The 14,436-nt window shown below is 37.3% G+C and overlaps 1 protein-coding gene across 1 annotated transcript in view; it reads left to right on the top strand.

Moving 5' to 3' along the window:
* The window catches only part of LOC145248852 (cilia- and flagella-associated protein 44-like), a 228,307-nt gene that overhangs the window by 26,745 nt on the left and 187,126 nt on the right, over positions 1-14,436 (top strand). Inside the window, exons 7-9 of the mRNA XM_080110575.1 lie at positions 1,702-1,866; positions 8,978-9,125; positions 13,099-13,193. Of these exons, the coding sequence (XP_079966701.1) occupies positions 1,702-1,866; positions 8,978-9,125; positions 13,099-13,193 (408 nt within the window). The remainder of the gene's footprint in view (positions 1-1,701; positions 1,867-8,977; positions 9,126-13,098; positions 13,194-14,436) is intronic.

Here is a 14,436-nt window from a genome sequence, read left to right as displayed (position 1 = left end):
GAGAGACTGGTCGAATAGGCAGAGCAATCATTTCTATGGCGTGATGTGGATCGCCTCGTTACAGAACGATTCTTGGAACGCGATTTTGGGGGAAAGTGATACAAGTTAATGAAAAGTCTGTTTCATGGCGTCAGAGAAAGCAGATCAGAAAAGCTTGTCTCTGATTTCTTGAGAATATGGATGAGCAGAATACTCGTGGAGGTAATGAGATAGAAATAAATGGTAAAATAGAGACCCCCCGCCTTCTCCTATTAAGGACGAAAAATGATGACGCGACTTCAACCGTGGAAAACCATGATGACTGAATACAATCCATTTGTTCAGAAAGAAATGAGATTTGCGTCTGTTGCTATGCATTAAGAAAGCTTTTTTTCCAGATGTGATTAACGGTGTAACACAAACAACTTGGGGGAGGGGGGCACGGCCAAGGGGCACGAGTGTAGGATATAAAAAATTACGTTTGGTTTCGTTTTTATAAATCCTGATAAAAATGATTGATGTGCTGTAATTGTGAACATTGATGCAACGCAACAATGGGTTGCGCAGAAACCTTTGACAATCGAATAATTTGATAATTTGATAACTTAATAATTTGATAATTTGATAATTTGATAATTTGGTAATTTGATAATTTGATAATTTGGTAATTTGATAATTTAATAAGTTGATAATTTAATAATTTGATAATTTGATAATTTAATAATTTGATAATTTAATAATTTGATAATTTAATAAGTTGATAATTTGATAATTTGATAAGTTGATAAGTTGATAATTTGATAATTTAATAATTTGATAATTTGATAATTTGATAAGTGCGAATTGCTTCACTGAGCTAAAATCTGTTCGCATTTCAGTTAAGCTAAGAAGTTAATAATCAGCTAAAAAGAAACCTTAGTCTCTCTCTTCTGAGTAAATTGTCTGCAAAAACAAAAAAAAAAAAAAAAAAAGAAACACTCAGCGAACGTCTCCGTGTGTTTTTCCTGCATGAAAAGAAGCTGTATGTATATATCAACCACTAGACGAAACATTTTTTCTATTGAAAAGATGACACTCGCTGAGACGGTATATATACTAGTCGATGATCTGTTCTAGATGATTAGTCTGATAGCGACAAAGCCAACTTGGTGATCTTTTATTTGTTGAGCTGAAGTATTATTATTGGATAGTCTCAGGAGGTTCATTCTCCCAGACCTTTCCTTCCTACTTTGGAGGAAGAGTTAGTTTAGTTAACTGCCTGAGGCACCCTGACTGGGGAATGCTGACAAGAGCTGCCCAGGCCAATTTTAACAGCTCAAAGTTCCCTTTCTTTGGAGACACTGGCTTACTCTCTCCAACTTCCGGCCTTGTGTCAAGTCATACTTATGTGAGTATTATATAAATACCAAGTCGAGTAGCAACCTTAACTCCTAACCCTTACCCTAATCCTAACACTAACTTGAACCCTAATACTAAGCTATCTCTAACTTTAACTTTAGCAGAGGCAATATATGTTCATTTGGTATCAGGTTGCGCTTGCGGTCACTTGCCACATAACAGTTAACAAATCAATAATAATAATCGTTCAGACCTTTGGCATTGCCCGCCACAACATAACACAGATAATACGCTGTGATCATAGTCAAAAGGCCCAGCACAACAATAACATGTTTAAGCACTTTTGGATCAAAGTTTCAATATTATTCCGTTTCATTCATTCAGGTTTGGGACTTTGAGACGATCGACGCAGCTGATGCCGTCGATGATTCCGGTTTGTTTGAAATGGAACCGATGAATGAACTCAAGGTCGGTTCGATGAACGTCCAACTTTACTCTCTTGAGAAGGTCATCGACGAGACGAATGATTACATCACTTGGTATGCGCAGGTGTGTAAACATTACCTCCTTTTTTTTTTATTCTACGAGTAGCTGAAGTATTGATCAACAGTGTTTTTGTTTTTTTCAAATTTTTCTCAACTTTATACATTGCGATTTTAAAATTCTTCCAGTCATTTTGAAAATCTCCAAATTAATAATACTATTTCTATAGACCAGTACTTATATTAACATGTGCCCAATTGTTTCCAATTGCAATTTCCAAAACGGATTGGAAATGACCAAGCCGTCGCTGAACAGTCAATAAGTACCGACATTAGATTAAAGAACTTTATAAAAAAGAATTTTCCCCTAACTTAAGGTTAGGATCAATTAAGTCCTCTCCCCAATCTGTGTTAAGAATGGGTTTAATAATTTTCTGGAAATCATTAATGCGCTCAACTTTAAAAATTTTTTTTTTTTTTTATTACATTTTCACCCCAAACAAGGCACATTGACACTTTGTTGTAGGGGGCTATTATCAGGGACATAAGCATCAGGGGTACTGTGTAGGAAGTTGGGCAGCAAGATGTCGGTTCACGTTGCACTTGAACTTCTGCATGTCAGTACAGTCGGGGAAGCAGGGGCCCGGAAGGGAATTCCAAAATCTAGCTGTTCTGGGGAAGAAACTACTGGAGTAGAAGGCTCTCTTGCATCTAGGGATCTCTACTGTGAAGGGGTGGGGCTTAGTTGGTTGTTGGATTTGTTGGGGGTATTTACGTCGAGGGGGTACAAGTGCTTGCAGCTCGTCAGAGCATTCACCGTTAAAATACTTGTAGAACAGGCAGAGGGATGCAACATTTCGTCGATGTGACAGAGGCTGAACTTTAGCTGATAGTTCAGAACCTATCAGATTGGCGATTCTCTTTTGAACCTTGTCTAGGAGCGAGAGACTAGTAGCAGATGCACCAGCCCAAATATGACAACGATACTCCATACCTGGGCGAATGGTGGCCTTATAGAGGTATAGAATACTTTCAAGCATTAATAGCTTTCTAGCACGATAGAGAGAACCCACCTTCTTTGCAGCGGTCCTGGCAATGTTCTCAATGTAATTGTTCCAACTCAGGTTTCCTGTGAACGTTAAGCCGACGAGTTTAAAAGATGTACTTTCAGATAAAGAGTCTTTGGCCATTGATATTGGCGGTAGGGAAGGTTTCTTGTAATCATTGAAAGAAACAAGTTTAGTCTTGGCAGCATTGAAGGTGACCATCCATTTTTGTCCCCATTCAACTACGGATCGGAGGTCTTCCTCTAGTGCTTCTGCCATTTCTTTAGATATGTGTTCATTTATTTTCCTGTCGTGTCTGTTATAGAGCATGGTATCATCAGCATACATACCCATCTAACAGACAGTTTTGTCAGGGAGGTCATTTATGAATATTAGGAATAACAGAGGTCCAAGAATGGACCCCTGAGGCACTCCTGCATTTATATAATATTGTTTAGATGTACGACCGTCAAGGATAACCTGGATTTTTCTCTTTTCTAAGAAGGATCTAATTATGTTATGTATTCTTCCAGTGATGCCATATGATCTGATTTTCTTGAGAAGACCCTCATGCCATACCCTGTCAAAAGCCTTAGATATATCTAGAGCTACTGCTCTACCCTCCCCCGCTTTGTCCAGTGACTGGTATATACGTTCTGAGATTATAGTTAAGATGTCTGCTGTGAAACGGGCTTGCTTAAACCCATATTGTTGGTCAGTCAGAAGTTTAGCATCTGTAAGGTGATGGACTAGAGCTTGGTTAATTATAGTTTCAAATATTTTGGCGAAAAGTGAGAGGAGGCTAATGGGGCGATAATTTACTGGGTCAGTTCTTTCACCAGCAAGATTCATTAAGGCATTTGTTGTAAAGTTTGGAGAGAACTGGAGCTACTTTGGTGGCACATTTTTTTTAATAGCACAGCCGGGATGAGATTAGGTCCACATGCTTTTGCAGTGTCAAGCTTTGTTATGATAGCATGTACCTGAGCAGGGGTGATTTTCAGATCGTCTAGTGTGGCGTCTGTCTGCAAAGAAAAGTCAGGGAGGAGGTGGTTAGCAGAGTCCAGTGTGGAGATGGAGGCAAACCGTCTGGCAAGCATGTTAGCCTTCTCAGTTGCAGAGCAAACAACCTCATGATTGTTGGATAGTGGGGGAATTGTTGATTGCCCATTATTTACTACATTGCTGTAGATTTTCCAGAAGTCTCGGGTTCCTAATTTCTGTACTTCGATGCGTTTTTGGGTGGTTTCAGTAAATTCCTTCTTAGCTGTCGCTATTTTTTTCTTACACTTATTTCTGGCTTCTATGTACTTCTGTCTGTTTGAACTGGACTTATGTCAGTTAAATTTGCGGTACGTATGCTGCCTTTGTGCTATGGCAGCTGCACAAGTTAAAGTAAACCATTCGGGAGAGTGAGGTTTGCTATAGGATTTGCGTGTGGGAACATGTGCTTCAATTGCCACTTTGAACCATTCAGTGGTCTCATTTGCGCAATGTTCAGTAGGAAGTGAAAAGATATTTTGCCATGGAGCGTCCCTGATGAGGTCCCTGATGAGGTACCTGATGGCTTCCCAGTCAGCTTTTTTATAATAGCTCGTTGTTTTGAGCAGTGGCTCTTCAGTTTTGGCTCTAGAGTTTAGGGCGATTTCACCCATTACCACTGCATGATCAGCGTTTCCAAGAGGGCTGCGGGCATTCATTACACAGTCATCAGGAACTGTGGTCAGAAACAGATCTGGAAGTGATGCATGTTGTTCTTGCTGGTCTGGGAAACGGGTTGGAAATGTAACCATCTGTGATACGGAATGAGATATAGAGAAGTTACGTGTTGTGGTACCAGCTGCTTCTGTGTAAGCAGAAAATCCAAGCCAGTTGCTGCGGTGGACATTGAAGTCACCAAATACATGCACTTGTGCGCTAGTGTCAAGGGAAAGTGCTGTATCTATGCTGTTAGAGACTTTGTTTATTAGGGTAGAGTTTATTTCTTTTCTTTCCCTTCCTTTTTTTGAGGGAGTATTTTCAACTTTATTTTTTGAGAAGCTAATTTTTTTTTTACCCTAACCCAAATCTAATACTAACCCCAACCCAATCCTTTGATTGGGAATTTCGGCCCTTGTTATATCAAAGGTATTCAATAGAGCATTTTTGTAATCACCCTTTCTCTGTTGATTGCGATATGTTGCTGGTCATCGTTCTAGGAAGTCCATCCTGCCTGATTTTGACTTCTCTCTTTGAGAAGGGATTAGTTTATTGCTAATTGCTGGAGAGGCTCCGACCAAGAAATGCTGACAGGGCAGCACAGGCATTTTTTGCCGGCCAGAGTTCTCCTCCTCAGATACACTAGATTTTCAATCCAATTTTCCTGACCCTTGTGTCGCATCTTCTTACAGTGGAGAGGGAGATAAATATATTCGACAGAGTATGACATAGAGCTTTTTAGCTAGGAATATCTAGAAATGTTTTCTCAACAATCAAATCCTTTCACTTCGATAGGTTTATAAAAGTTATTGCTTATGGGTACAAGTCTGAAACACATAGTATCAATGTATCAAAGCATTTTTAATAGGCTACAGTGCTCCTCCTTTAGGAGCTCTGGCTTTACTTTTCCGACCTTGTGTCACAATTTCCTGTAGTAAGTCGGAAGTAAGTAAATACTGGTAGCGGTTCGTGGCAGTTAGGCCCCTAGAATCGTAACATACTTTTGTTACATACTTTTGTTATATACTTTTGTTACATACTTTGTTACATACTTTTGTTACATACTTTGTTACATACTTTTGTTACATACTTTGTTACATACTTTTGTTACATACTTTTGTTACATACTTTGTTACATACTTTTGTTACATACTTTTGTTACATATTTTTATTACATACTTTTGTTACATACTTTGTTACATACTTTGTTACATACTTTTGTTACATACTTTGTTACATACTTTTGTTACATACTTTTGTTACATACTTTTGCTAATAAACATTTTGCTTATATTGATTATCACCGGCATGTAAGGCTCCAACAAATTTCATAGCAGGTGCTCAACTTAACTTCAATTTATGGTCCTCGCCCTGTAAAACATTCACAATAAACACTCGTTTAGCTAAAACCGCTGTCAACAATTTCCCTCACTCTCTATCTGTTGCCTAAAACTTTATAAAAGGCGGAGTTGTACAACCATCAAGCCCCCCCCCTACGTAATTTGTAAACTGATAGGTTTTTTAAAATTTTTTTACTGGATTATTATTGATTGGACACTAATTAACCAGATTGTGAAAAAAAAAAATCATTATTTCGACATTTGAAAGGGGTGCTCACTTTTTAGTTACAACGTTCTGGTAAATCAGTCACCCATTTTGTAACCAATAAAAACGCAGGTATATCAAAACCATAGAAAGTAAAAATGACATAAGCTTACCGCATTTGTAAGTCAGAAATATTTTTGTTTCTCAAAGAAAAAAAAAAAAAGATAGAATGAACATGACTTTTTTTTATTGTTTTTTTATGAAAATAAAGTTTGGAGTGTTTTTTTTTTAACTTATTTTGTTTTTGGGGTTTTTATTACTGTACACATAGATTCGAAAAAGTTGTCAAAAAACAAATATATAACAAATAAATGTTATCAAAAGCAATATAAGTTACTTTTCTACCTAACTGGATATGTTTTTAGTGTTTTTATTTAATGTAGTATTTTTAAAATTTTTTAAAATTTTTTTAAGTATTATAAATTTCACTAACATGCTGGAGAAATGTTTCATAATTTTCCATCCCGTTGTCAATTTTCATATCGTACGCCTCCCGATACATTGCTTCATCAACATGGGACCATTTCATATCTCCCAAAGACACTTCCGTATTTAGAAAAAAAAAAATGGATGACCAATTTATCAGAATGTTGTAACTAAAAAATGAGCACCCCTTTCAAATGTCGAAATGATTTTTGTTTTCAATTTTTTTTTTATAATCTGGTTAATTAGTGTCCAATCAATAATAATCCAGTGAAAGATTTTCAAAAAACCTATCAGTATAAAAATTACGCATGGGGTTGATGGTTGTACAACTCCGCCTTATAAAATTCTATGAACAAAGTTTCTTGCCTATAACTGTCCATCTGTGGAACACAATACTGCAGGACTGCTTCCAAGTTGATTACAACATAGTTGTTTTCAAGTCCAATGTAAACAAGTTATTATTGAGCTGGCCTCTTAATAAATTATATTCTACCCAAATTTCCAATATTACCGATTATTATGTTGTTGTCACATCTGACACTCATCAACCTTATCCTCGTGTGGCCTTTAGGCCTGAATAAGTGGTGACAGGTGCTTGACTTAACTTCAATTTATGGTTCTCACTCTGTAAAGCATTTTCAACAAACACTCGTCTAGCTACAACCATTGTCAACAATTTTCCTTACTCGCTAACTGCATCTAAAACTAAATGAAAATTCTTGGTCCAATCCTCTTCCTGATCTTCATAAAGGATTTTGCAAATCATATTCTGATAACATCCGTTGACATATATATATATATATATATATATATATATATATATATATATATTATTCCTTAATTGGAATTCATTTTTGAGATGAGCATTATATATTAATTTATTTTGGACTATTATTCTCATCTTTATTAGTTGTTGTTTTTCATCTTTTATTGGTTTTGTTTATTCACAACGTTTCGGCCAACTATTCCTCTGGCCTTCGTCAGGTGGTAACCGCGACGGATAGGAACTTCGAATCTCCTAACTGCATTCTCAGCCATCACTGCCATCCGTAGTTGTTGTCGTCTCACCACATTTTGGTCAATTAACCTCTGGCACGCTTTGGGTGGGATTGAAACCGCTATCTTCAGACAATGTTCATCTGGAACTGTAGAGATTCAACGTCTCTATCAACTGCGCCACGGGCCCCGAAGGGTGATCAAGGTTGGATTCTTTGATCTTATAAATCCACGTTTATTTATCTGATCTTCCATAGTCGGGTCCGTACCGATTGGTATATATATATATATATATATATATATATTATTCCTTAATTGGAATTCATTTTTGAGATGAGCATTATATATTAATTTATTTTTATTTTGGACTATTATTCTCATCTTTATTAGTTGTTGTTTTTGATCTTTTATTGGTTTTGTTTATTCACAACGTTTCGGCCAACTATTCCTCTGGCCTTCGTCAGGTGGTAAACAAAACCAATAAAAGATCAAAAACAACAACTAATAAAGATGAGAATAATAGTCCGAAATAAAAATAAATTAATATCCGTTGACATCTTGTTTATGGCAGCACTTTGAAGAACATCAATGATCAAGATCTTTCTTCTTTTTTTTCTTTTACTCATTGTTCCCCCCCCCCTCTAAAACGCATATTGCAACTTGGACATAAAAGGCTACCATTTGAGACCATATTTATACAGGACTACGTGGGGAGATGAGAGCAGTAGTCGAAATAATCCAAATAATCCAAATCATCAATCCCCATCTCCAAAATTCTGAAACATAATAAGATATGGTGTCATGCTAATGTTAGATAATGAGGATCAGGGGCATCCAAAGTAAGCAGAAATGAAGATTCAAGTAACAAAACTCTCGGGCAACGTCAAACAGTTACAAATGAAATGAGAGAAAAAAAAATAAAGCATCCTGGATTTTGACCGCTGACGCAAAAGCAAATGTCAAAACGAACTAGAGTGAAACAATGAACAATGAAAAACAGAATTATAAAGAATGCAGGTTAAATAAAAATAAATAAGCTTGGACAAAAATGTCAATCACTATCCGAGAGAAGAAGCGTACTGACCAAATTTTGCGATCATCATCAAAGTACGCCATCCCCACCCATATCCTCTTCCTCTTGCAGCAGCGCCATCGACACCTGTCAAAAAAAAAAAAAAAATGATTGTTTTTTATAGACAAAGAAGTTGTCATTTTATTTGTTAGACATAACATGCGATTTGGTGTCATCTAAATATATAAAAAGCAAAAACAGATGCATCGAATAAATTTATACCTGTATGCAACATTGAACCTGTTATTTTCATGTGTTAGTATAATTGAAGTGATGAATATATATTTAGTCCTTATTCTTTTTTTTTTTTTATTACATTCTATGAACATTTTTAGGATGCTTGTGGAGGCATATGGAACCTCGACCTGACTTTCTCCCACACGTCGGAAATTCCAAGTAAACAATTTTCTTTTCATTCCGGAATCATTGAAGGTGCCTCTTGTTCGCCCCTGGCTCACATGATTGCAACTACAGGAGAAGACAGTAAGTACATGGCTATCTCAAATAACAAAAAAGAAAACTTTGTAAAATATAACTTATAATTACATCTATGACAACAGCATATTCTTTTCATTGTTTTAACTCTCGAATATATATCCCACACAGTTAGACACAGTTAATCAACCGAGAACCACATCAATGTATATAAAAGTATATAAGATATCAACGGATACACACTCGAGAGTCAAAACAATGAAAAGAATATGCTGTTGTCCTAGCCCTACTTATAACCAAGTATATATAAAAAAAATTAGGTACTTATGCAGAAAAGGACCTACGCTTCCATGAATGTTGCCTTACATGTTACATTACACATGTTTATGCACGTAGACCCAACACGTTGTAGCAGAATACGTCGCAAGGAACATAGGACAAGTAATAACTCGACTCATTTTTTTCTGTGGAAACAATTAAATTTATTTTCGGATACTTTCCTGAATAAACCATGATTGTGATTGTGCTCTTTCTCTCTGACCTCTGTCCTCCTGAATGTCATTCCGAATGTGCTCTCGAACATGCTGAACGTGATCGTTAGTCTTTTTTTTTTTTTCAGACGGCTAGGCATTTGCATGCACGTGGCTGCGCTCTGTTACATATGTAACCCACCAGTGCTGATCAAATTTTAAAACGGCATAAAAAAAAATGGAAATCTCATGATAGAAAATAATTATCGTATGGTACTTTCAATGAAGGAAATGGAAATACAGTGATAATAATAATAATAATAATAATAATAATAATAATAATAATAATTTAAAAAAAAATCTACCTATAGTAAGTTTCCTGAATAAAGATTTACTTTTTTTTGTAAAATAATCTACAGCAGTAAATGACAACTTTTTTATTGTTCTTTTTTTGCTTATTTTTCTTTTTTTGGGGATGGGGGTGGGGAGAGGACGGTTTTGATGACAACAGAACCGATACTACACTATCCAATCTCAATACCAGATGATACAATAAAAGAGGATGTAAGATTTGTGAGTATTCCCTTCATACACTCTTTAAAATGAAGGAGGTAATTCCTCGAAGGATGATCTTATGACAGCAAAACCAATACGACACTACCTTCAAAATCCTCTGCCTAACATTCACAAGCAACATGAACTGGAACAAACTCATGGAGGACATTGCAAAGATTGCTGCAAAGAAAGTGGACTCCCTCTATTGAGCTAGAAGACTATTCACACCTTAGAGTATCCCGTAGCTCTACAAAGCTACCATTCGTCCATTCATAGAGTAGTGTTGCCACATCTGGGCTGGCGCATCTACCACTAGCCTCTCCCTCTTGGATAAGTCCCCCCTCCCAAAGTTTTCAATTTAATAGATCCCACATTGTCAACTAAGCCCCAACCCCTGGCCCATCGCTGCAATGTTGCATCCCTGTGCCTGTTTTACAAATATTTTAATGGAATGTGCTCTGATGAACTCATTGCACTTGTGCCCCCTCGACGTACATATCCCCGACAAACCCGCTTTGCAACAAAATCCCACCCCTTCATTGTTGAGATCCCTAAATGCCAGAAAGCTTTCTATTCTAATAGTTTATTTCCTTGAACAGCTAGACTTTGGAATTCCCTTCCTGCTTCCCTGACTGTACTGATATGCAGAAGTTTAAATGTAACATGAATCAACATCTTGTTAATCTTTTCTAGGCATGATTCATAACAGTAGCCCCTTATGTCCAGGTGGCGATATGCCTTGTCAAGGGTGAACGTGATTAAAAAAAAAAAAAAAAAACTAAGAAAAAAATACTACCCATTCCTGTTTTTAAATCGATTTTTTTCTCCATTCATACCAAGTCAAAAAAGCATTATTTTTTTATGGTTTACTTGCCCTTTATGGAACTCTGAGATTGAGAGCACATTTTCAAATCTCATTCTCAACCCTTCAATCAAGGGCCACCCAGAGGTCTAAAAGTGAATCACAGGTTTTGCAGAGAGTACTGAGCTGCACTCAAAAAAGCTTCCTTGTTCTCGTGAGCTTTCTTGGTTTTCTAGAAAAGAAGTCTACAAGGGTTTAATGTGTGTGGTGGTAGGGGCAGCTGAGCTGCTGAATAATTCAGATGGTCAGAGGAGATCTCTGAATGCAGTTGAGTGTGAGGTATGAGTCATCTCAACAACTTTCTGATTGACCTGAAACACGTTGTCTCTTAATGGAATCTATAAATATAAAAGCGAAAATGTATGTATGTATGTGTGTTCGCTTTTTCTGTGTGTCTACAAAAAACGCTTCTTTCAGAGAAGCGGTCGGTCGGTTCACAACTTTTTAAAACTTTTTATATCACATATAAATCGTAATATCTCACAGTTAACAACGAAGCTCACCTGTCTATTTAATTTGCTCGATTTCGGGAAGATAAATATTCAACATTTGTCGCTCGCCGCATATGGATTAATCTTTTTCCTATAACATCTTGGGGACGAGGAAAAAAAGCATTCAGCAGTAAATACTATCCCGCAGTCAAACTTGACCTCATTAACTCATTAAAATGGGCACCTCAAGTGTGTTTCCGTTAGCATTTCGCGGTGGGGCAATGGTTAACGTCGCACGTTTTTTTTTTTCACACTTTAATTTACAACTTTGCCTCAAGGGTTCGGGTTCGATCCTCATACTTCCTTTTTTTTTTTTAACCCCCCCAAACACCCGAGCAACGCCGGGTACCCCTCGCTAGTACAATATAATTCCAGAATCGAAGACTCGCACGAAGAACAAGCAGCCAATTATGTAAACTCTGGTAGTTCTGGTGTAATGTAGCCATTACACTCGAACTGTGTTTGTTACAGTTCAAACCTCTCCATCTCGACACTAGCTTAAAAGTCTCTGGCCATCACCACAGAGCCACATATGCATCTTGCTGGCATGCGTTTTTCTTTCTCCTGATCTCCCGCTAGCAACAACCAGCCATTTTGTGCCTTTGACTTTACATGTACATCTTCCTGCATTACCACTGGATTACTATTAGGGGCCTACTTTGCTTTTCCCTGACCACATTCTGTTCTGTTTTTGTTCTTTTGATGCAAGCCCACGCATACTTACTAATTTGCAAACGTGCTCAAATGGGTGATGCTGCTAATGCCTTCGCTAGCCATCTATCCTTTGCCTGCAGCTGACATTTTCACACACACTCATATGCGCTCTGTTACACTGGGATGTATGCTGATTGAAAAAAAAAGTTTTTCTTCAGATTTCATGCATAATCTATTATATAAATGGCAGTTGTCTGTATGTATGTGTGTTTGTATGTCCAACTAAAAGTCAAAAACTATAAAGTAAAGAAGTACAAGGTTCATATATTCTTGATCAGCATTGCCTAGATGAATAATATCTAAAATTTAGAAAAATTTATTCATTCTCTGAGGGTCAAATGAGCCAGCATTTGGTAGTGGGTCAGTTTTCCAGTGTTATATACTTATTTGGAAAGGAAATGTCAAATAATACCTCAATGAAATTATTATATAAATAGAGATGTCTGCGTGTATCTATGTGTGTATATGTCCAGAGAGGAATGAGCTTGGTAGAGAGGACAGAGAGTTTGTGACGTGGAAGGGAGAAAATGAAGGAAGGGAAACAGAGAAAGATGGAGAGACAGATAGAGAGGAAGGTAGAGAGATAACAGTTTTAATAGGAATATGTTACACATTTGTCCTAGGCAACACCAGGAAGCCCTGCTAGTATAAAATAGATTTTGACTCAAAAAGGTTAATAATATAATAATCTTAAAAGAGGGGGAAAAATCGTATATAGGCAATTTTTTTAAAAATTACAATTTGTTCCCGACGCGAATCGCCATGATTACATAGCTTTGTCACTCACTGACGATTTTAATTTCTCTCTTGAAAAATACCCTCTGTAGCTATAACATGTGATCGGCTCAGCCAATCGTGACTTAGTATTTCTCTCTAACGTTATAAAATTTAATAATAATAATAAAAAAACAAACAATTTTCCTTTTCAGATACTGTTCGTATTTTTGATTACGTCATGAAAAAACAAATGTGTGAGGTGAGGTTTAACAATGGCGGGACTTCTTTGATTTGGCTTCCTAAAACGGTAAGGATTTTTTTACATTTGTTTTATTATTATAGACATTGTAATTACCAAAATAGAAATAAGAAAGTTAAAAAATGGAGAAAAAAAAATCATCAACATTATCAGTGGCCTTGCCATTTAACAGCATTGGCGACCATGGCTCTCCGATACGGGCAACTATCCATAGTCTGAAACAGCTCAACTTTTGACAATAATCTTGTTCAATCGGTCAAGTTGTCCATCAAAGTGCGTCTTGGTCGACCTTGCTTTTTTTTTTTTTCGATCCTAGCATTCCACTAATCGATACCAGATGTTCTATGCCTCTTTGCCGGTAAATATGTCCAAAGAATATCATTTGTCTTTTCATGATGTTCGTCCATCAGCATTTCTTTAGTGCATCCAGATCAAGTACATATTTCTTAGAAATGTGATCTTTCCAAACGACCCCTAACATTTTTTTTTTAAAATTCCATTTTCACCCCAAACAAGGCATAGTGCCACTTTGATGTAGGGGGCTACTATCAGGGACATAAGTTGCAGGGATACTATGTAGGGAGTTGAGTAGCAAGATGTCTGTTCCCATCACACTCGAACCTCCACATGCCAGCACAGCCGAGGAAACAAATTTCTGTGCTATTAATGCGTTTCTGCATTTTGGCGCAGATAGTCTAGCTTTCACAACCATATAGCAAGACAGACCAAACATACGCCTTAAGAATGCGTTGTCTAGTCTTGAGCGTGATGGTGTGCGAGCCCTTTCTAGTCTCACACAAAAACATGCGTTCACATCTCAAGCCATATTTCTTGTCATATACATACGCGCACACGTACACACATGTAGATATATTCACGTTCGCGTACATACACTCACGTGCATATACACACATGCTAACGTACACACATGTACTCACATATACGCACACATGAGCAACGTCACTTCCCCTTCAAAGGAAATCCACACATGTGCAAAAGACCACCGGAAACAACTATAAAAGCAAGAGCAATAAGCTGCTTCCTTCTTTTTCGACTTAGCTCTCGAGCTGAGAGGTTGACGGACCAGCCGTCTCCTTTTTGGGGCGGGCACGCCCGCGCGCCTCATGCCACCTGCTACTGCGTGGGGCAAGAGTCAACAGACAGTACATACACTTTATACGCTTTCTCTCTCCATGAACTGGATTGACTTTCTCACTCTTTTTTCCCTTTTGCTTTGGTCCATCAACCAGACAAGTTCGCGTCCACAGCTAGTGGCCTGAAGACATTTCCA

The sequence above is a fragment of the Euprymna scolopes genome, chromosome 27 (genome assembly GCF_053919585.1).
Source record: "Euprymna scolopes isolate OS-2025 chromosome 27, ASM5391958v1, whole genome shotgun sequence".
Taxonomy (NCBI): Eukaryota; Metazoa; Mollusca; class Cephalopoda; order Sepiida; family Sepiolidae; genus Euprymna; species Euprymna scolopes.
The sequence above is the reverse complement of the archived record's forward strand: the minus strand, read 5'-3'. Positions and strand labels throughout refer to the sequence as shown.